This window comes from Chaetodon trifascialis, chromosome 22 (assembly GCF_039877785.1).
Source record: "Chaetodon trifascialis isolate fChaTrf1 chromosome 22, fChaTrf1.hap1, whole genome shotgun sequence".
Classification (NCBI taxonomy): domain Eukaryota; kingdom Metazoa; phylum Chordata; class Actinopteri; order Chaetodontiformes; family Chaetodontidae; genus Chaetodon; species Chaetodon trifascialis.
In genome coordinates, this window is record NC_092077.1 from 15,786,268 (window position 1) to 15,805,958 (window position 19,691).

The 19,691-nt window shown below is 42.8% G+C and overlaps 2 protein-coding genes across 3 annotated transcripts in view; one reads left to right on the plus strand and one right to left on the minus strand.

Annotated features, from left to right (window-relative positions):
* The first annotated feature begins 1,823 nt into the window (after window positions 1–1,823).
* On the plus strand, window positions 1,824–6,832 carry LOC139350757 (endoplasmic reticulum-Golgi intermediate compartment protein 2-like). 2 transcript variants are annotated; one of them, XM_070992340.1, is made up of 14 exons: window positions 1,824–1,978; window positions 2,494–2,627; window positions 2,720–2,828; window positions 2,911–2,957; window positions 3,051–3,118; window positions 3,231–3,271; window positions 3,640–3,741; window positions 3,851–3,946; window positions 4,071–4,126; window positions 4,743–4,841; window positions 5,099–5,196; window positions 5,282–5,444; window positions 6,214–6,293; window positions 6,392–6,832. In XM_070992340.1, exons 2-14 carry the CDS (start codon window positions 2,522–2,524, stop codon window positions 6,467–6,469), a joined length of 1,143 nt encoding a protein of 380 aa, XP_070848441.1. In that variant the 5' UTR covers window positions 1,824–1,978; window positions 2,494–2,521; the 3' UTR covers window positions 6,470–6,832. The 2 variants fall into 2 exon arrangements, with proteins under 2 accessions (XP_070848441.1, XP_070848442.1); XM_070992341.1 differs by having other exon boundaries at window positions 1,825–1,978; window positions 2,433–2,627.
* Window positions 6,833–8,214: 1,382 nt separating this feature from the next.
* The window catches only part of LOC139350512 (fatty acyl-CoA reductase 1), a 48,711-nt gene continuing 37,234 nt past the window's right edge, over window positions 8,215–19,691 (minus strand). Inside the window, exons 4-12 of the mRNA XM_070991967.1 lie at window positions 19,253–19,432; window positions 18,043–18,220; window positions 15,938–15,982; window positions 15,738–15,856; window positions 14,883–14,950; window positions 12,262–12,433; window positions 12,040–12,169; window positions 11,224–11,351; window positions 8,215–10,528 (exon numbers count right to left, since the gene is read on the minus strand). Of these exons, the coding sequence (XP_070848068.1) occupies window positions 10,366–10,528; window positions 11,224–11,351; window positions 12,040–12,169; window positions 12,262–12,433; window positions 14,883–14,950; window positions 15,738–15,856; window positions 15,938–15,982; window positions 18,043–18,220; window positions 19,253–19,432 (1,183 nt within the window). The 3' untranslated portion in view covers window positions 8,215–10,365. The remainder of the gene's footprint in view (window positions 10,529–11,223; window positions 11,352–12,039; window positions 12,170–12,261; window positions 12,434–14,882; window positions 14,951–15,737; window positions 15,857–15,937; window positions 15,983–18,042; window positions 18,221–19,252; window positions 19,433–19,691) is intronic.

Consider the following 19,691-nt stretch of genomic DNA (forward strand, 5'->3'; position numbering starts at 1 on the left):
TACAAACGCGGCTGATAGGATATAAAGAAATAAAACGCATAATTGTGTCACACAGTCCAAAACTGCTCCATCAGCAGAATATTTGCACAGTTGCAGAGTTTATCGTCCTTCTGTTCAACACATCTCCTCAGTGAAGAGCTGGTTCCTCAGCTATGGCAGACACTGCAGAGCAGCACAAAAACCCAAACACAATATCCACCCCTGGTATGTCTCCATGGAACGTGTCTGACATGCCCTACGTGCTTGTGTGGTGAATAGCAATGGGACCACCGACCCACAGCTTGATCTGTGAGCTGACAGCACCCATCCCCCCACACGCCCATCTGTGCTGCTCTGCATAGGCAAGCAGGCTCGGCGCATGCAGAGACTCATGAGCACTCACTGCACAGAAGACACATGTGATCTCAGTCTAAACTGTTTATTTTCCTTCAGTGCATTCTCAGCCTGCAGTGAGACGTAAACATCCCCTTTGTCCTCGTGTGATAATAGCAGCCTGCACCATTTGGTTGTAGTAGATCATTATCATGTCTTCACATTAGGTTTTCACCCTTGTCAGCCTACGGTGAGCTGTGCAACTTTATGTGTGGTGTGCAGATCCACCACATGCCTGCTGGAAGTTAATTATCCCTTGTTAGTGCAAGTCAATGCTTCTTAAGATGTGTTAGTGTCACTGCTGATGAATGGCCATGGACAGCTTCTCTACTCCTCATGAGAGTCCTGTGATCACTATGTGCAGAACAGGCCAGCTGAAAACCGCCTGAAAGAAACATCATCAGTGACTAATGTTACAATATGTGATTGCTTTATGGACTAAAGTTACAAAATGTTATACCTGTATGCAAATGACAATGTGCAAGACATATAGAATTATAACATACATGCAAAAAAGAGAGAAAACTGTTTTATCAAAATATAGAAAGTGAAAGTAAGCTGTAGGTCAAAATTCTGCTGTGTTGACTTTGAGTTTCATTGCAAACAATAACTGAAAATACAAGCTACGTATTAAAAACTAACACCTCTCTCGCCTGCTTTTATTCACCAGTCATTTCAAAACTGGACTGTATTACATAAACTGCTTGAGCTATTTTACTTGAGGCTTTTCTTTTCATGCCACTCTCTGCTTTCTTTCCAGTACATCTCAAAGGGACATTTTCTACTTTTTACTTTGCTACATTTATTTGGCACCGTCAGTTACTTTACAAAGTAAGATTTCTGCATAAAAACATACGGAGAGCTAATAAGACATGATGTTTTGTTAACTATTATTACTACTGTTAATTAAAATAAACTACTGAACAGTATGTACAAGTACAGCTAAAGCACTATGATACTGATTTTTTCATGCAAAAACCTTTCACGGTTCCAGCTTCTGAGAGGATTTACTGCTTTTCATTTTAATGTATTTTTGATTGTTATGAATTTTGGACTGTTATCTGGACATTGTGGAGGTGTCACTTTGGGTTCTGGGTAATTGTGACAACCTTTCTCACTATGTTCTGAGTTTTTACAAACCAGACAATCAACCAACCAATCAAGAAAATGATCAAATTAGCGAATATGCTCCACCTCAGCCAACTACAACAGCAAAATCCTGCTATTATGCAAATGCAGGATACTTGTGACAGAGCATCTTTACAGTGTGGCCATTTAGTCTATTATATTCTCACCTCAAACTTCTTAATTTACACAATTCAACAGAACAGGCAGCATTTTAGTATTAAAGCGCCACCTACTGTTTGAATAACGACATTGTCCGCTGCACGTTCACGCTCTGCGGGGCGCGTACGTTACGCACTCGTTAACGTCACGCTTTACCCAAACAAGGAAGTAGCAAAGCCCGCCTCCCGTAGGGGGCGTCATGGATGTGTCAGGGCGGACTGAAATTCAGATTATAATCCAAACAGCGGTTATAATTTGAGGACTTCGTCTTCCAGAGACACTGTGCGACGATTTAACATGAGACTAGATGAGGAAAGAGGTAAAAATTAATCATAAATACGTGCTGTTGTTGTGCTGTGCTGCTTTAAAGAGACGCTAACTGTCAGCAGATATCTTCATTAAACACGTTAATGCTACTTTAGACGGTCATAATCAATATTGACTGTTTACAAACCGCATCATTTCTTATTATTTAACCTTTTTCTTAACCTTAGTCTAATATTATTATTAACATGTTATATAGGGGCATTTACTGCGTTGTTTCTTTCGAGTGCATGATATAATCAGCTGATCAAACAATATAACAAAATGTTGAAAACGAGAATAAATACTGCATGTTTCATTAATCTGAGATGAAGTAATTTGTACTCATTCATTTGACTGTGGACACTATTACTGTTCAGTCTCTGAATTTCACTCATGTTAATGATCAGACATCTGCCATTTCCTTATCAGTTTGGTGCATTTGTGTCCCTAATGAAACCATTGTGAAGCTGGAGGGTGCAGACTGGGCTCCTGAATGTAACACAGATGCATTGTTTATTTGTGACGGAGGAGGTGGAGAGCAGCCCTGAACCTGAAAATGAGGCGTCTGTCACGTAAGAAAGCCCTGAGCTTGGTGAGGGAGCTGGACGCCTTCCCCAAAGTGTCCGACAGCTATGTGGAGACCTCCGCCTCCGGAGGCACAGGTGGGCCTTCCCTGTCACAGTAAACGCATCAGAGCTTTGCAGATACACCTGGTCTGACAGAACAGTGACCACCCTGTGTGTCTCCTCCACAGTGTCCCTCATAGCTTTTAGTGCCATGGCTCTTCTGGCTGTCTTAGAGTTCTTCGTTTATAGAGACACTTGGATGAAGTATGAATATGAGGTTGACAAGGATTTTTCCAGGTAAGCTTTCCAGGTAATTTACAGTATGTGGCAGGAAATGACCGAGAAACTTACATTCTCTCTTGTCTTTCATCATTTACAGTAAATTGAAAATAAACATTGACATTACAGTCGCCATGAAATGCCAGCGTGAGTACTTATTGGATAATTTAGTCACTGAAGTGCATGATAGGTGTAAATATGTGTCGGTTAATCGCATGTGTTTCATGTCTATGCCTGCAGACGTTGGAGCAGATATTCTGGACCTGGCTGAGACCATGATCACATCCAACGGCCTCCTATATGAGCCTGTGAGTAAAGTCTCGAGACATTAGGTCACGTTTGATTCAGCGTTAAAAGAAGAATATTATTTATTTTTGTTGCTTTCACAACTGCATCTCTCCTCTTTGTATATTTGTTCAGACAATTTTTGAGCTGACCCCACAACAGAGACTGTGGCAAAGGTAAGCTTTCCTGACACACAGTCATGCCATCCAGCTGCTTTCATTGTCTTTTTCTGTTAAAGACCTTAAAAAGTATATTTAAGGTGAGAAATCTCACAGGCGCACCAAAGAAGGGATTCCGTTTTTGTTGTCATGGGAAGATGAAACTATAGATTTTACAGCTATGTAGGAAAACTGGAAGAGCTCTTTACAGATTTGGAGATTTGGTTCCTTCTCCTGACAAAGGCTGTTTATGTCGTAGTTCCTGTAGTGCTCAGGTGTGAGCAGCAGTCAGACAAACTTGTGCAAGAGCATTCTCGGCATAGTTTGATTGCAGGTGTAGCTCTGAGCAAGTCTGACGGGGTCCCCAACCTGCTTTTTGTCCTCAGGACGTTGATTGTCATACAGAGCAGGCTGAGAGAGGAGCATGCTCTTCAGGAAGTCCTTTACAAAACTCTGCTGAAAAATGGTCCCACTGCCCTGCCGCCACGGTCAGTTTCATACGCACAAACAGGATGAGGTTTTGTTCTTGTTTGCTCAGTTTTCTGTGGATATTAAGCAGCCTTTCAGATGTAATGCTCAGTAACGGTGTGTGTGTAGAGAGGATGCCCCCATGGAGCCGCTCAATGCTTGCAGGATCCATGGACACGTCTACGTCAACAAGGTGGCAGGAAACCTCCACATCACTGTGGGAAAGTAAGAAACTACATGTCAAAAAGACGTGAACACATGAAGGCTGCTGTGAATTTTCTTACTGTGAATCTGAGTATATCTGAAACATAATTCTACAGAGCCTTTGCACCTCTTTTGTCTTTTTCAGGCCCATTCACCATCCTCAGGGTCACGCTCACATTGCAGCTTTCGTGAGCCACGACAGTATGTATGTTTTTGTAATAAAACAGGTTTTCTATAATCTGCTCAGCAGTCAGCTCTTATTTGTAAAGCAGCTTTCATACAGTTTTAGCTGACAAGCCGGAAGTAAGACAGAACAAGTGTAGACTGTAACAGAATGAAATAAAATCAAGATAAAAAAAGCAGATAAAGATTGTGACAACAAAATACACTAAAATAGATTTAAAAGGTATAATGATAATACTAATGATAATAACAATAATAAAATAGACTTAGATAAAAGGCTGAAGAGGTTCGTTAAAGTTTACGTGTAAAGACAGCTGTTCTCCAGCGGACTGTTCCTGTGCTGCCTCACTGGAGGTTTTAGTCCTGCACTTTGGAACAACGGGCAGAAAAAGTGAGTTGAAAACAAAATTACGTTGGCTCTCCTGTCGAGGGTACAGCTACATTAGACAAAGAGAAGACGGTTTTAAATGAGTGTTTTTCTCCAGGCTGTTACTGAGCATGAAAGGCAGTTTTTTACATCAATAATACTTCATGCTTATAAGTGCAGAGTCATTTTTTTCTGCTTTCACTTCAAGCTCAGTGATTCCTCGCAGCCTTGACTCAACCCGAGCTTCCTCTGCTCTCCGTGTTACAGCGTACAACTTCTCCCATCGCATCGACCATTTATCTTTCGGGGAGGAGATCCCGGGCATCATCAATCCTCTGGACGGCACAGAGAAAATCACCTATAACAGTAAGTTTGAGAGGGAGGAGAGGATAAAACACAGGATTCAAACAGAGTTAATGACGCGTTGAGACATTTATTGACCCAAACTGCCCGTAGCTCAGCTTGGATGATCACTGCTCAGCACTCATAATTAGAAATAATTCAGACAGCACTATGATGGAGTTGATTAAGCTGTAATTTACATATTTTTCTCTCCTGAAAGGGATGCAAAAACCTGAATCACAGTTTTCACACCTTATTCCTCACTGTGTGTTTCACCGCAGACAACCAGATGTTCCAGTACTTCATCACAGTGGTGCCAACCAGGCTGAACACATACAAGATATCTGCAGACACACACCAGTTCTCTGTGACTGAGCGGGTGAGCCAAAATGAGAGAAACACAGCAGAGAAGCCTGAGGAGGACGAGTTAGAGAGAAAGCTAACCGTCACTGTCTATTTTCTAGGAGCGGGTGATAAACCACGCAGCGGGCAGTCACGGGGTGTCCGGCATCTTTGTCAAGTACGACACCAGCTCTCTGATGGTGACGGTCAGCGAGCAGCACATGCCGCTGTGGCAGTTCCTGGTGCGACTGTGCGGCATCATCGGCGGTATATTCTCCACGACAGGCAAGTCTCCTACAAGCATATTAATTTTGTGTTTTTGCACCTGGGAATTTGGTCATTTTCGCACTCGAAAAAACATCTTAGACCCGAAGCAATTTTTATTGTTCAATATCTTCAGAAATATAATTTGTAGAGCTGCAAAATTTGGCAGGGGCACGCACAAAATGATGGAGAACAGATCCAAATGATTGAAAAGCAAAGCAGAGGTCGTTTTATTTCATTACTCATCGAAAATGGTATAGAGAAAGTGCAAAATAGGTGGTTTTGGGGCCCCAGGTAAACCCCCAAAGTATGGATGTTTTTATATTACCTGCTAAAAATACAGCGTTTGATTGATGTTTTACCAAATTTCAAGGGTTTTTGAGAATACATGTCTGTGCCCATACCAAATTTCACAGCTATAGGATTTGTATTTCTGAAGATATTGAACCTTAAAGAAGTTTTAGGGTGCAAATATGACAAAATCCCTATGGGCAAAAGAACTATGCAACTCTTAAAAATGAACTGAGCATATTTTATAGGAGTTACTTGTTGGTGTCAAATTGCTTCTACATAAAGTTTGAAAAGAAAAAAATCGAAAATGTCAACAAAAACCTTCTGCTGAATTTCATTTATAGCCCTTTATTTTGACCTTTTGAATTCAATGTAAAGCAACTAAATATGCTGCAAAAAGTTATTCAATCTGGTGTTGACTTAAAATGTGATTTTTGTTTCAAAATAAAGTGTATAAGTGTCTGAATTCATCCATGTCTCGCTGTGTTCCTCTTCAAAGGCATGCTGCATGGGCTTGTCGGCTGCTGCTTTGATCTTATCTGCTGTCGCCTCAAACTCGGAGTGTATCGGCACCGAGAGGTGAGTCTCAGTCTATCGTCTTTATCGCATCCAAACCACACTGTTATTATCACCGTGAAGCAGATCTAACAGATGAACCTGTGCTGAATCTGCTCCAGGACTTGCAGCCACACAACCAGAACAATCTAAACAATCACCGGACTCCGCTGTTGGCTGACGATGTGCCTCAGGAGTAGCTGCCATCGTCAAACTGCTGATTCTGCCTTCTGCTGGGTTTCATGGCGAGGAAGGATGCGACCTGACAAATCCTGTGAGTTCATAAAAAGTTTTCTCATCCCAGCTGGAGAGAAGACTTCACCATCAGAGGATGCGCGGTGCTAGTTAACGTTGTTCAACACTTACATATGTCGTGATATTGTGTTTTTCTATGAAAAAAGGTGAAGCTGTCTAAAAGAGTAAAGTTCACATCAGATGATTGCACTTTAGGAAATGTGTACCCCGTGACTGCAGTTTTACATGTTGTAAGACCTTCGTTTCTTTACAAGTGTTGTAAGCTTTCTGTCATTACAACTCCATTAAATTTTAAATATCCACAAGTTAAAAAATACCTCTGCTGTTTTGCTTTATTGACTACTGACTTTACTACTGACTATATGAGAAATCAGAGATTATAGCACTAATTTAGTGTTGATGTCAGTTTCTTTTCATTTCTGATGTCTTTATTTTAAAATAATGCATTTACTGCTCCCCAGAATTTGCATCCTTTCTCAGTCGTGTGTAGAGAGAGAGAGAGAGAGGGGGAGAGAGAGAGAGAGAGAGAGAGAGAGAGAGAGAGAGAGAACTGGTATTGGTAAATTAACGCATTTATGAAGAGTGTGAAAAGCCGGAGAATGAAAGTAAATAAGGTTGTTTGAAGCCTGGAGACAACTGAAGAGAATAAAGGACGACAGAACTTAAATGAGGACTCTTCTACAGCTGTAAAGTACCATAAAACCCCATAAAACTTAAAGAGGACGCCTCTGATTTATTAAAGTACTTGTATTAAAAAGATCTGTAAATTAAAGCTGTGGATCCTACATTTCCCATAATGCAACTCAATATTATCTTTTGTTATGTGCACTCACCTTAATAAAATGCAGTCTTTCTGTTGTAAATCATTAACCTTTGAACCCAAGCTCAGATCACCCTGATGACATCACTGGGTTATTTTTCTTCACGCTTTGAAAATCAGAAGAAGAAACAAAGACTTTATACAACCAAGCAGCAACTTAGAGGACTGAAAAATGAAGCCAACATGGAAGTGCCAACAACTGCGGTTCCACAAATGGCCACTTGAGGCTGGCTCCAAAAGCCAGCTGATCCCCATAGACCCCCACATTAAAAACTTTATAGTGGAAATAAACATGCTTACAGTCGATCTTGACTGTTTGGGGGTGAATTTCGATATAACACACTCATTTAAATTACACTAATGCTTAAAATTAGGCATAATTCTGGGCAGATTTTATATAGTCTACAACTGGTTTCACTGGCTGTGTACTCAACATGTTGAAACTGGATGGTGAGGCAGAAGTCGGGTTTAATGGACTGCAGCACACTTGCACTTTTTCTCCTCTGGTTTATTTCAGTTATGCCAAGCAGACTTGAATGAAGTGTTGTCAGGGTAGGGAATGAAACATTTCGCAAATGACACCAAAAAGTATAAGATGAAGTAATTGGTTACGCATTGCTGTTGTTTATTACACACAGGAACAGGAGCTCCAGCCTGGGGTTTCCTGCACCAGCAGCGCTCTGCATTTGGTTTGCAAATTCGGTCAAACAGACACAAAGAAGAGCAAACGACACCATTACAAAAAGCCCCGTAGCTCTGAAAGAACAAGTCTGACGACACCACTTCATCATACAGGCCTCGTACAACTGTAGACATTTTGGTTCACTCTGAAAGTAAGAAAACAGTTACCATGACTACACCACAAACATGGGCTTTGCATAAACATTTATTTAGTTTTGTCCCTTTTCCTCCATAAAGGCTCATATCTGTCATGTATTTGTATTCTGTCAAGAGTCAAGCCTTGCCATACATACAACAATGTACGCAGTTTGTTTAGTAAAAATCAGACCTGCCTGCCACACTTAACACTTTTGGTAGACTCTGTGGGAAGCTCTGCGGTGGAATCCTGCGAGGATGCTCACCAAGCAAAAATCAACAGTCAAATACATTTTTTTGGTAGTCTATAAGAATAATGTGTAGTTCAACTATTTACAGATCTTCCAAACTGAGAAACACCAGGAGGGCCTTAATCCCTCATTTGTAACCTCGCACTTTTGTGATTTAGGTCCAGACTAACATGAAGGTCACAGTTTGTCTTGTTTAAAAATAGCAGTCCGTCAGGTAAGGTATGGCGACCCTCAGGGCTCCTTACTTGGTCCACTACTTTTCACAATACTTTTCACTTCTGTTCGGTAGAATCATTTGCAGGTGCAGCATGAATTTCACTCCTATGCAGATGACACTCTATATGCAATCAGTTGTAATGATTACTCCATGCTTCCTATCGGTCTGAAAAAGATGCTGTGTTTCTTACATAGAAATGAAGCGGAAATACTCTTTCTGGTTTAATTGGGAAAACTTTAAATACAATTTAACATAAATTATCGTAAATTTGACCAACTGCAGCCTCCCCGCTTTGGCTTCTTATTCACAACAGGGCCTATTTTTATGACCTTCCCTGACATATATCATCTTTCTGTCGAACAACCCCTATTACCTCTTCAGTATCCAGAGGCCTGCCTCAAGAACTAAAAGACCTTTCATCCAAATAGTTACAGAAGTCTGAGGTTTCTAGAAACACCTTCAGGACAACGGTAAGAGAAACAGATGGTTGCCACTGTGTCTCAAATGTAATACACAAGAGGCACAAACTGGGGCCTTGGTCCCCCAACCTCAAAATCTTGGCCATGGATCACTGATACTGGACTTACCAAACTAGACCCATTCCTTGGAGTTCTTAATTTTGGATTTACTACACTGGCATTGGACCTTTTACCTTTCACTGAACTTTGTATTTTTCCCACCTAATACTCCTACAGGGAGTTTTGGGGTTTGTCTTGTTAGAAAACTTGGGCTCGGTTGGGAACTGTTGGGAGACAATGTACAGTATGTGATACCGGCCTATACAAATAAACTTGACTCTGATGTACTCTTATTTATATATAATACACTGCCAAGGTCTACCACATATATCAGACTAGCCTCTGACGCGAGTATAAAGATGTAAAAGTAGTAAACTTAGTTTCAGTACAAACTGCTGTACAAACAGGCAAAAAGTGGATGAGCATTCACACAAACAAGGTTTATGTTCAAAGACATACTGACATTATCATTGGTGATAGTAAATAAGTGATAACCTCAAACGCAGGGACGATGGCAGATCTGTATGTTTTGGTAAATGCAGTGACACGGTTGTCTTGTGTGGTCAGATTTTACCTCTAATACTAGTCTCAATAATGTGTGGATTGGCCTTGAGACAGAGCCACCACGTCGTTCTTGGGTGTGATCTTAAAAAGGCAGTAGATACACGTGATGCAAGACATACAGATATCCAAATCACCTGCGTATTAAAGAGAAGAAGTGGATATCCCCACAGTAAAAAACTGAGAACCAAAATAATCTTATAGAAATCGTCCTCCACTGAAGAACTGCCATATTTCAAGTATGAAAAAACAAATTATCACAAGGCAAGGCGATGCACCGAGACTTAAGAGGATGGAGACGACAGTGTGGAAAAGAAAATCACACAAAAGGCTTATTGTTGCATATATAATTGGCCACTTTGAGAAGAAAACAGGTACAAAATGAATGGCGACACTTGTGTTTCTGGACGGGGTGACTGAACAGTGCAGGAACTGATGATTTCCAAACTAAACAAATAATTCATGGCTAGTGAGACCTCTTTTTTTTCCCCTTCTGAGTGCTTCACTCAACTGCAGCCCCCACCTGTAGAGAGCCCCTGCTAATCCACACTCAAAGGAGGATTTGGAGCGTCCTTTGTGGATGGTCAGAGTCTCAGATGTTACGTCCTGCCGACAGCTAAAGGTGAGCGCTGCCGTTTCTTGAGGCGGTGAGGAAGACTCAGTTGGTTAAGGTGCTGGAGGCGCGGAAGTAGGAGAGGAACTTGAAACAGAGGCTGACCACAAAGTACCAGATGTTTCTGGCCATCTGGGAGCGGGCGATAAACACCCTCCAGATGAAAACCACCAGCAGGGTGTTGAAGGTGTAGCGGATGTTCCTCAGTCTGGGAAAGAGGGAAGGGAGGAGGTATTTAGACAGGAAGTTAAGGAACGGTTCTAAAAACACAGATAATGACAAAAACATTGAATTGTAGCTGCTTTTTCTCCTTAAAGTTTTGTTAATTGACAGATCCTAAACACAATTTTTCTTATCATTTGGGGAATTTAATAACAAGTTTGAGCGACTGAAGCTGTAATTTTTCCTGTTTCTTATATGAAATGTCACCATCACTGCCTTCACAGGCAGGTGGTAGTTGTATGATTAAGAAGATAAACCTTATTTTTCTGCTGTTTTATTCTATTAAAATGACTTTTTTTTATGTAAAAGGTGACTTTTATGTAAATCTGAATCTGTCTTGACTCTTAAGAGAATAAACAGAGAGAATGATTAAACATAAAAGGATGCCATTAAATGTAGCAATAAAATGACAAAATGCTATTGTCATTCATTTTAGGACAAACATGAGTAATGTAGAAAGAGCAAAGACTGTTAGCAGCGTCTCTGCTGAGCTGGATTCATGAAAATAACCTTAATCTTTCTTTAGTGCCTGATGATGTCGTTAAACTTACCACTGAACTGAAATTCCTGTTGTTTACAAAAAAAAGGGTTGTTGTCCTTCCAAAAACATCGTCGGATGGACAAAACAATACACTGGTTACACACAGAACGACCACCTGTCGTACTCTCGGGTCCACTTACTTCCTCAGATGCTGCCTGGCAGCAGGAATGTCGGACATGTCTTCATTCAGGACGTACTTCTTGGTGCCGATGCAGTAATTCTCAATGTACTCAGGCCAGTTCAGCTGGCGCACATCAAAGTTAAATGTCTGCAAGTTAGAAAAGACGGTTAGAAGGGTGTCGAGACGAGAAGCGAAGCTGCTGCTGAGTCTGTCAGTGAAAATGAAGGTGAAGTTCAACTCTCAGCCACTAGATGGAGCAATAGACTCCTGAATGCTCTTCAGATGGAACATTTCCTAAACTGCTCGTTCTCTCAACCACATTAGGATTAAATTACTTGTACTGAAGTAGATATAGAGTATTATCAATAACATGTACTTAAAGTGTCAAAAAACGTACTCATTATGGAGCATGGCCACTTTATTATATTATTATATCCATATTATTGCAGTAACCTGTAAGCCTCAAGTACACAATGGTGTATTTCCTCAACATGGAGTCAGTTTTAACTACTTTATATACTATAGGGTGGTTTAATTAATAGAAATGAAAATATTTTACATGCTTTGTATAAAAAAACCTTAATCTGCAAAGTAACAGTTAACTATCGCTGTCAGGTAAATGCAAAAAGTTCAATATTTCCCTCTGAAATGTAGTGAAATAGAAGTATAAAGTGGCATGAAATAGAAATACTCAGCTACAGTATTAGTAGCTCAGAAGTGCACTTTAAATAAAGTCCTGAAGTAATGGCACTTAAGAACATTTTTTGCTTTCTAGCAGCCATTCAGAGGCTTAAAGGCAGAACGTGTGGTCCATACTGAGCGTGGATGAGCTCACCTTCCTGTCCTCCGGGGTCAGCTGGCTCATCAGCATGCTCAGGTTCTCAGAGTTCCACTCCCAGTCCTGACTGCTGAAGTACTCCAGCAGGCTGATGGCCTTGTGCAGACGGTTGAAGATGCGCATCATCCTGGAGCGAGACGGGACAAGGGGTCAGAGGTTACTTCACACTGGAACTTCTCTTTAGACAGACAGCTGGAAACAGACAGCTGTGGGTCTTACTGCGGCTTTTGTCCAGAGAGTCGCAGGACGAGGTCGTAGATGAGGGCAGGGAACTTGTGGCTGACCAGGATCCAGTACTGGTTGATCAGGTAGTTGGAGGTGATGTTGGCGTTGGGCCTACGGAAAGCCTGCTCCAGCGGGTTCCTCTTGAAGGACGACATCACATGGTGCTCTGCAAGAGGCGCACGGTGCAAGAGGTTCATCGGACAACGACATTACAGTATTCATCTGTCATAAATGCAAAGAGGAAACTGACATCTAGTTCAAAGGATTTCTGAGAGTTACTCTTTGTGCCTCTCTCGCCTTATTATAACATTCAAGGGACAGAGCTGAACGCCTCGAAGACTCAAAGACACCAAAATGACCTGCACACTCTTAAATGACAAGCTTTGTATGTAAAAATTATAAACTGGAAATATTCATCAGTATAAACCCATACTGATGTATTATTAATGATGCATGTTTAATATGTTGGTTGACGTTGTACACGTTGACACATGTCATTTCTGGGCAGCATCTTTGTTTGGAAAAGGACTTACACTTGGTAAAAAGTTAAAAATCATGAAGCTGAGTTTGCAGACAGTTTGCAGAGTCTTTAAGGATTTTGGAAACGCTGCTAAATGCTTCGCTCTGTGACTTGAATGTAATGGTTATGTATGACCGGCGTAAAGTACGGCAGTCAGTGGAAAAGTCCATTTCAGACAGCTCAGGTTAACATCAACATGCATTGACTGGACACAATGAGATGGGTAAACACGCACTTCCTGCACAAGGATCATGACTTCCAGGAACCGCGGCTCGCCTTAATCATAACATGATTTTCAGCTCTGGTTCTCGGGGGAATATTAGGCGGAAAAGCAGCCGCAGGATGACTCCCCCCCGCTGGGCAGCACAGCTCGCCCCTCCTCCCAGAATCCAGCGGCAGCCATCCGCAGACACAGAGAGCAGCCATGTGACCACGGACATTACATCACACACAGCACGCAAACTAGGCCTCGCACCGCTTGTTTCCATGGCAACAGATATGTGGCGGTTGCATGCGATGAGATGACCAGATCCGAGGCGACAGCCAGCTGTGGCCTGGCCCCCTTGCAGCCCGGTCGGGAGGATCGCCGCTAACCTTGAGCTGCCCCCCGAGGACCGGGACTAGAAACAAGGAGCTGCTTCGCTTTGAAACTTCATATTCAGGGAAATAACGCCTCATTTTCTGTCATCAGCCACCGTTTTCTGGTCTCTTCTAATCCTCGTGGTTCAGATTAGCTTCATTCCTGCTTCTCATTCGGTCCAGTGAGATTAGAGTACACGGTTCCTCTTTCGTAACAGTGAGTCGCAGCGATGAGACCTAATCCTGCTACGAGCCATCTGGTAGCAATTTCCTCAGTGAAGGGAGCATGTTTGCTAATCTGAGAGGAAACGTGGGGAGAGAGGGTCCCTTGACATCCTGCCAGCCTGACATCCACAGCCCTCTAATCCCACTGTATCAGATGACCGCTGGGATGGAAACAATGAGAGTTTTCACTCTTCCTATGTAATATCATCAGTGCGACCATGACCTCAAAATGAGAACAGTAATCACAAACCACACAGGCTCTGAGCAGCGATTCATAGCAGCTGCACCTAAACACACCATGAGAGATACTGACATAGTAAAAAACATAGGATGTTTTAAACATAAATAAAAAAAATGGGATACTTTACTCATCTTTTCTGACATAAACTCAACTGAAAACAGCTTAAAGTCAATATATTTAATGTTTACCTCAACATCCTCATTGATTTTTGTAAATATCTGCTTATTCTGAATTTGATGCAGCAATACGTTTCAAACAAGTTGGGACAGGAGCAACAGATGTTTTTTTCTTCGGGCTAAGGGAATAAAACCTGGACAACACTAAGAGTCTGCAGCCACGCTGGCAGCTCTGTGAGGCTACACTCACACACAGCGGCAATTTGAGCTAAATGCTAATGTGAGCATGCTAACATACGCACAATGAGAAGGTTAACCTGCTAATGTTTAGCAAGTAGAACATAAACCCTGTTCACCATCTTAGTTTAGCATGTTAGCATACTAACATTTGCCAAGTAGCACGAAATACAGCTGAGGCTGGCGGGAAGGCCTTTAGTTTTGCAGGCTTTGGACGATAAAAAATTTATTCTGATGACATGACAGAAGAAAACTGTATTACACTTCATGGCAAATCAATCAGAGTGGAGTTAAAACCACAAAGGTCAGGAGTCAGAGGGGTTCATCGTCTGGTGACCATGAAGGACTGCACCGCATGCCATGCTAATCCATCCAATGAGATATGTGTTTAAATGCAAAAGTTAAAAATGAGGATGTCACAAAACATGGTTTCATGGCCGTGCACGTCAAACTGAAAATCTCTGGTCTCTTTCCAGCAGGTGGCAGACTCTCCCCACGAGAGCCGCGACCACAAACGACCCAACTTAACTGCATCACAGCGACATTATGTCACAACACTGGAGTATTGATTTGTGATGATGAACGTGAACCGGGACAACAATACTGTGGGATGCCAGCAGGCGCAGATGAAACAGCTCTATAAATACCCGGCCGCAGCGACAGGTATCTATTACCCAACAACAAACAGCGTACCTACCAATTTCACCCCAGTGGAACGGGTTGATGCCGCCGGTTGTGCAGTTGTACACCAGAGCTGATTTAGGTCTGCAGAGAGCGGGAGAAGACGGTCATAATGATGGCAGTGAAAATGCATGTCGGCGTACATTTCCAAGTAGGAGTGAGTCTGCGTAAGCTATGAAGCTATAAAAGCTGACACAGGTAACTCATGAGCGTGTGCAGAAGAGTGACTGAATGTACATACAAACTGAGAAACTGAGCAATAGTCAATAGTTTTCTTTTCTCCTTCTTAAAATAAACACAGATCGGGTACATAAACACTCATTTAATCACATAACAACTGATGAGATAAGATCTATTTCCCTTCCTGGAATACATTTGTTTGAATGTAATTTAGCTCTCAAACCCGTGTTATCAGCTTCCTTGGATCTGACATCACGTGGGAGCGGTCGGCTCAGCTCCGTCATTTTCCCTTTTCTCTTAAAACTCAAGGCTTTAAGTAGTTTGGATGCTTGTTAAAACTGAAATGTTTAAAAACAGCAGGCATGTAGGAGACAGCGACACCAGGTTTTTTTTTCAAACAGGTTTCCTGTTCCTCTACCAGGAAAGCTATTTCGATCTGTTTACCTGTGGTCTTTTACTTTGGTCTGAACAGACATAACATATCAGGAAGCGCAGTCTTATAAATAAACTCTATGTGTGTGCAGTATAACAGTTTTAAGGCTATAAAGATGACAGAATATACAGCACAACTTTCAACACAGAATACGTCTAAATATACATTTTGAAGCTCTAAATAGACAGACTGCTGTCGGGGTTAAAGGTTAAAGATGCCTGACTTGTTTGTGGATGTTAGCTGGGCTCTGGCACTCACTTGTGTACAGCCGTGTACCAGCCAGCAGCCAGGGTGAGGTTGATGACCACGTCCACGGGGATCAGATCAGCCACCGCGTCGTTGTTGGCTCTCATGGTGCGTAAGATGCCCTTTCCAGCCTGAACGCAGAAGAGCAGCGTCTTAAAACTTTTCTGTGTGTTTTAAAAAAAACTTTGAGATTCAAGAGCATTTTTACTCACAGCTATAAAGACTCCGCTTGGTCCGTTGAAGTTGTCGATCCAACCCTGAGTGTAAGAAGAGAGCGTGTGAATCAGAGCTTTTTAAAAGACATGTTTGAGCGACTCTGTCTGCACCTTGTGATTTTCTACCTCCTACTTTGCATATTTGCTGTCACGCTTTAGCGTGGGGGTCTATGGGGACTGATTCGCTTTTGGAGCCAGCCTCAAGTGGCCATTTGAGGAACTACAGTTACTGGCACTTGAGCGTTGCCTCTCGATGGTTACGTCCATCGTCCAGTGGGGGACGGTTTTAAATTTCTGGTTGGTAGCTTCTCTACAACGAGACAATCTTTCAAGAGAGATTTGCGATGCACCTCTAGTGAGAAAGACAGCAACAGCAGCATGTACGTGGTTGTGTATGTGTGCTGTTCGGGGTCATGTTACTTCCTGTGGTGGGAGAACAGGGGAGGCCGGGGAGCAGTGATTGTCAACTTCAATTAGAGTCCATTAAAAATGGATGAAACCACTGGTTATAGACTGCTGCAGTTTCCAACGTGTCGCCCATTATGTTACTCTTGTCCCGAGTCTAATAATAAGTGCAAACATGAACAGGCCACTGAGGCCAGCAGCGTTTTTAGCACCACAATCTGTTGGTGGCCTCATGCCAGGCTGAAGTGGCAGATCTCTGAATGGATATTCTGCATCATATATGTGGGTTAAATGACGTTACGGAGCCATACTGACAGAACTAGATGCACGTTGTGGTTGTAAACACCCCACACATGAACACAAACGTATAAAATAAGCAGCCCCATCCCCCCCCTTTGCCTCACAGCGCCCGCTGGCACGAGCTGCCAAGGCGACTGCATGGCCAAGTGTGAGCGAGGCCCTTTGAAGAGTCGCTGCCAGGCCGAGCTTACGACCGAAGGCTGAGCGCGGAGCCAGGCACTGCTGTCAGAGTCCCAGTGCGCACACACAAGGCCTACATTTCCCGACGCCAGAAAAACAAGGACTTCCCTTTGCTCTTCTGGTATTTTATCTATGCAGCAAAATTTCTAAATCTCCCTTTGATCATTTCTCCAGAAGGTTCTACCTCTCATTTGACGGCAAAGAACAGTGAACGACCTTAAAGGCAATTCAATCTATGACATGAAATAAAGAAAAGGAAGTTCAAATGTTTGCTGTTTCTCATGATAATTGATTCAAACAACTCAATGCCTCTGAAACCTGACATCACTCTCAGCCCTCAGCAGCGGTCAGGACGCCTCCATAATGCTTTGGGGAATGTAAACAGGAAGTACATGCTCTCAGTGAATTACTCTGTGGACTACAACGCAAGCCCTGATTTTTAATCTTCTTCGAATTAGCCACTAGCAGTTCCTGTTTGCAATGTTCACATGGATGTACAGACAACTACGACTGAATGACTTTGATGCACAAGAAAACTTAAAAATGTTAGTATTCTCAGGCAAGTTCTGCATTACAACAGATGCCTTTTAATGAGATCCTCAGAAAGTGTAAGTTCCCAAAAGAGGAGGAGGAAGATTTTCATACCTCCTCACAGTTCTTCAAAAGTGAAGACGTCAGGACGCCTGCAGCCTGACTAAAAGCAGTTAAGCCATGGAAACATTCAACGTGCAGAGCTCAACTCTCAGGTTGGCCTTCACGTGAACTTCCCTGCACCCTCCAGCTTCCCATCCTCAGTGTGACATTCAGGTTGTCAGCGCATGTCCGCCCTCGGTGTCTCATTTCTGCCCTCCTCACCGACCTAAACCCTCCCATCCCAGCAGCTGTTTGACGAATCACTCGGGTCTTCAGCCAAGATATTAACCAATTTGCTTTAATCCTACGCCACTTAAGATAAAAGCCACAGGGGAGCGGCACTGACCTGTGCAGGATTACATCGATCAATATCTTATTTCCATTCATTTTACTGTCACGAGTGGACTCGCAATGAGCGCGGCATCCAGAAAACGTGACCCGAGTCATTCAAACATGCTAATTAACATTTACCACAGGCAGCAGTGTTAGGTTTTAAGCTATGAGTCTATTCTGGTGTTGAAAACAGGAGAATCGGCCATGCCACACGGCAGCAGACACATATTTTCAGTATTCAGTGGACTCACGGGGAAAGGCTCCTGCCAGCTGGCTCCCACTATGGAGGGTCTGATGATGGCGATGTTGAGCTTGTCCTGCTCCTGCTGCACCACGTACTCGGCCAAGGCTTTGGTGTAGGTGTACGTGTTGGGCCTGTCGCCGATGAGTCGCGGCGTGATGTCACGCACGATGCCATCATCCATCCACCTGAAGACAGAAATGAAGGGCTCAGGCGGGGAAACGCAGCATGCAGCGTACTGAGTTATGACTGTTAAGAACTACTGCATAAGGGCTGTAATGCTGCAGGTAGAGGCAACAACTTTGTAATTTATCATTTAAAAAGTCCAGAGTGTTCTTGAGTCTATAGATTTATTCTATAATAAACGGTAATATAAAAGCTAAATACACGCTCATAAAAATAAGAAGGATGTTTGGAAAGTCTGAAAGCGGCGAAAAGTTCTTTTCAAAGAGTTCACAGACTTCCTACAGCTCCACGTTTCTGTCTGAACGAGCACTACTGGTGTTCAACACGCACCAGGAAATCTAGCTTCCACTGTGCTGCATGCAGCAGCAATTATTTTATTTTCTCCACTTCTGCTTCATTATCCACAGTACATTTCAGGACGGGGCTTCGCCTGACAATGAGACTGAACTGCTGACTCATTTCAGCTCATTCATTCCTGTTTGTTCTGTTAAAATCAGTGAAAAAATGTGAGCAGTGATTCAGTGATAGCCAGGCCAGAACTGGATACTGAACTCAGAACCGATGGAGAAGTGTCCTGAAAATATTCAGGATCAAAAAAGCCACTCTTCACTTTTGGGGTGAATATTTCTGGTGAAAGTCTGTATTTTCTTTTCTTAGTATCGTCTGTGAAGCCAAAGCCTAAAACATCTTCTTTGTGTGTGCGACAGAGCTCCATTGTTGTCCAAAAACAAATCAATGAGCCACATTTCTGCACTGGATGGGATTTTACCTTCATTACAAACACTGGAGTTTATTTCAACTCTATCTCACATACATCATCCTGCTGCCTCCAGAGCACCAAATGTGGATTAATCCACTCCTGAAAATAGTCCCCAACAAGACGTGGATACACCAAATCTTATGAACTCTGAAGTATATCATTATATATCTAATAGAGTGCATTATTGTACCTATTTCATACAATACGAATCAAACTGAACAAAGAACTGATTTCTCGTCCTCGGGCCCCAAAAACCAGCCCTTCATCCACTCACTCGAGCGATTCGATGAGTTTCTTGGGCTCGACGGGGGGCGGGTAGATGACCTCGTCGATGTGCTTGCGGTTGCAGTTTGCATAGGCGGTGGAGATGTGAATGAAGGCCTCGAGGTGGTGCATCTGCTTGGCCAGGCTGAGGAGCTGCTGTGTGGCCATCACGTTCAGCTGCAGGGCGTGCCTGCAGAGCACAGAAGAGATGCGCTGTCAGACACTGTGAGCGTGTGTGTGTGCGTGCGTGTGTGTGTGTGCGCGTCAGAGGAGAAATCTGTTGCTTTCCCGTCTTTTCCCTCCTCCAGGAGCGAGGGTGCTGCATGTTGTTCAAACTGTGATGCCATCTAAGGCACATTCGGCATTTTGACCCATCTGAGTAACTGCCTTCATAATTCTGCCATATTTGCATTAGTGGAAAGAGCTGCTGCAATCAATCCAAGCGCTCC

What these genes read in the sequence shown, in the direction of transcription:
- LOC139350757 (XM_070992340.1), top strand. Translation starts at nt 2,522, where the DNA reads ATGAGGCGTCTGTCACGTAAGAAAGCCCTGAGCTTGGTGAGGGAGCTG. An exon ending in AGAGAAAATCACCTATAACA is followed by an intron (nt 4,842 to 5,098) that starts GTAAGTTTGAGA and finishes GTTTCACCGCAG; the next exon opens with ACAACCAGATGTTCCAGTAC. An exon ending in AGTTCTCTGTGACTGAGCGG is followed by an intron (nt 5,197 to 5,281) that starts GTGAGCCAAAAT and finishes TCTATTTTCTAG; the next exon opens with GAGCGGGTGATAAACCACGC.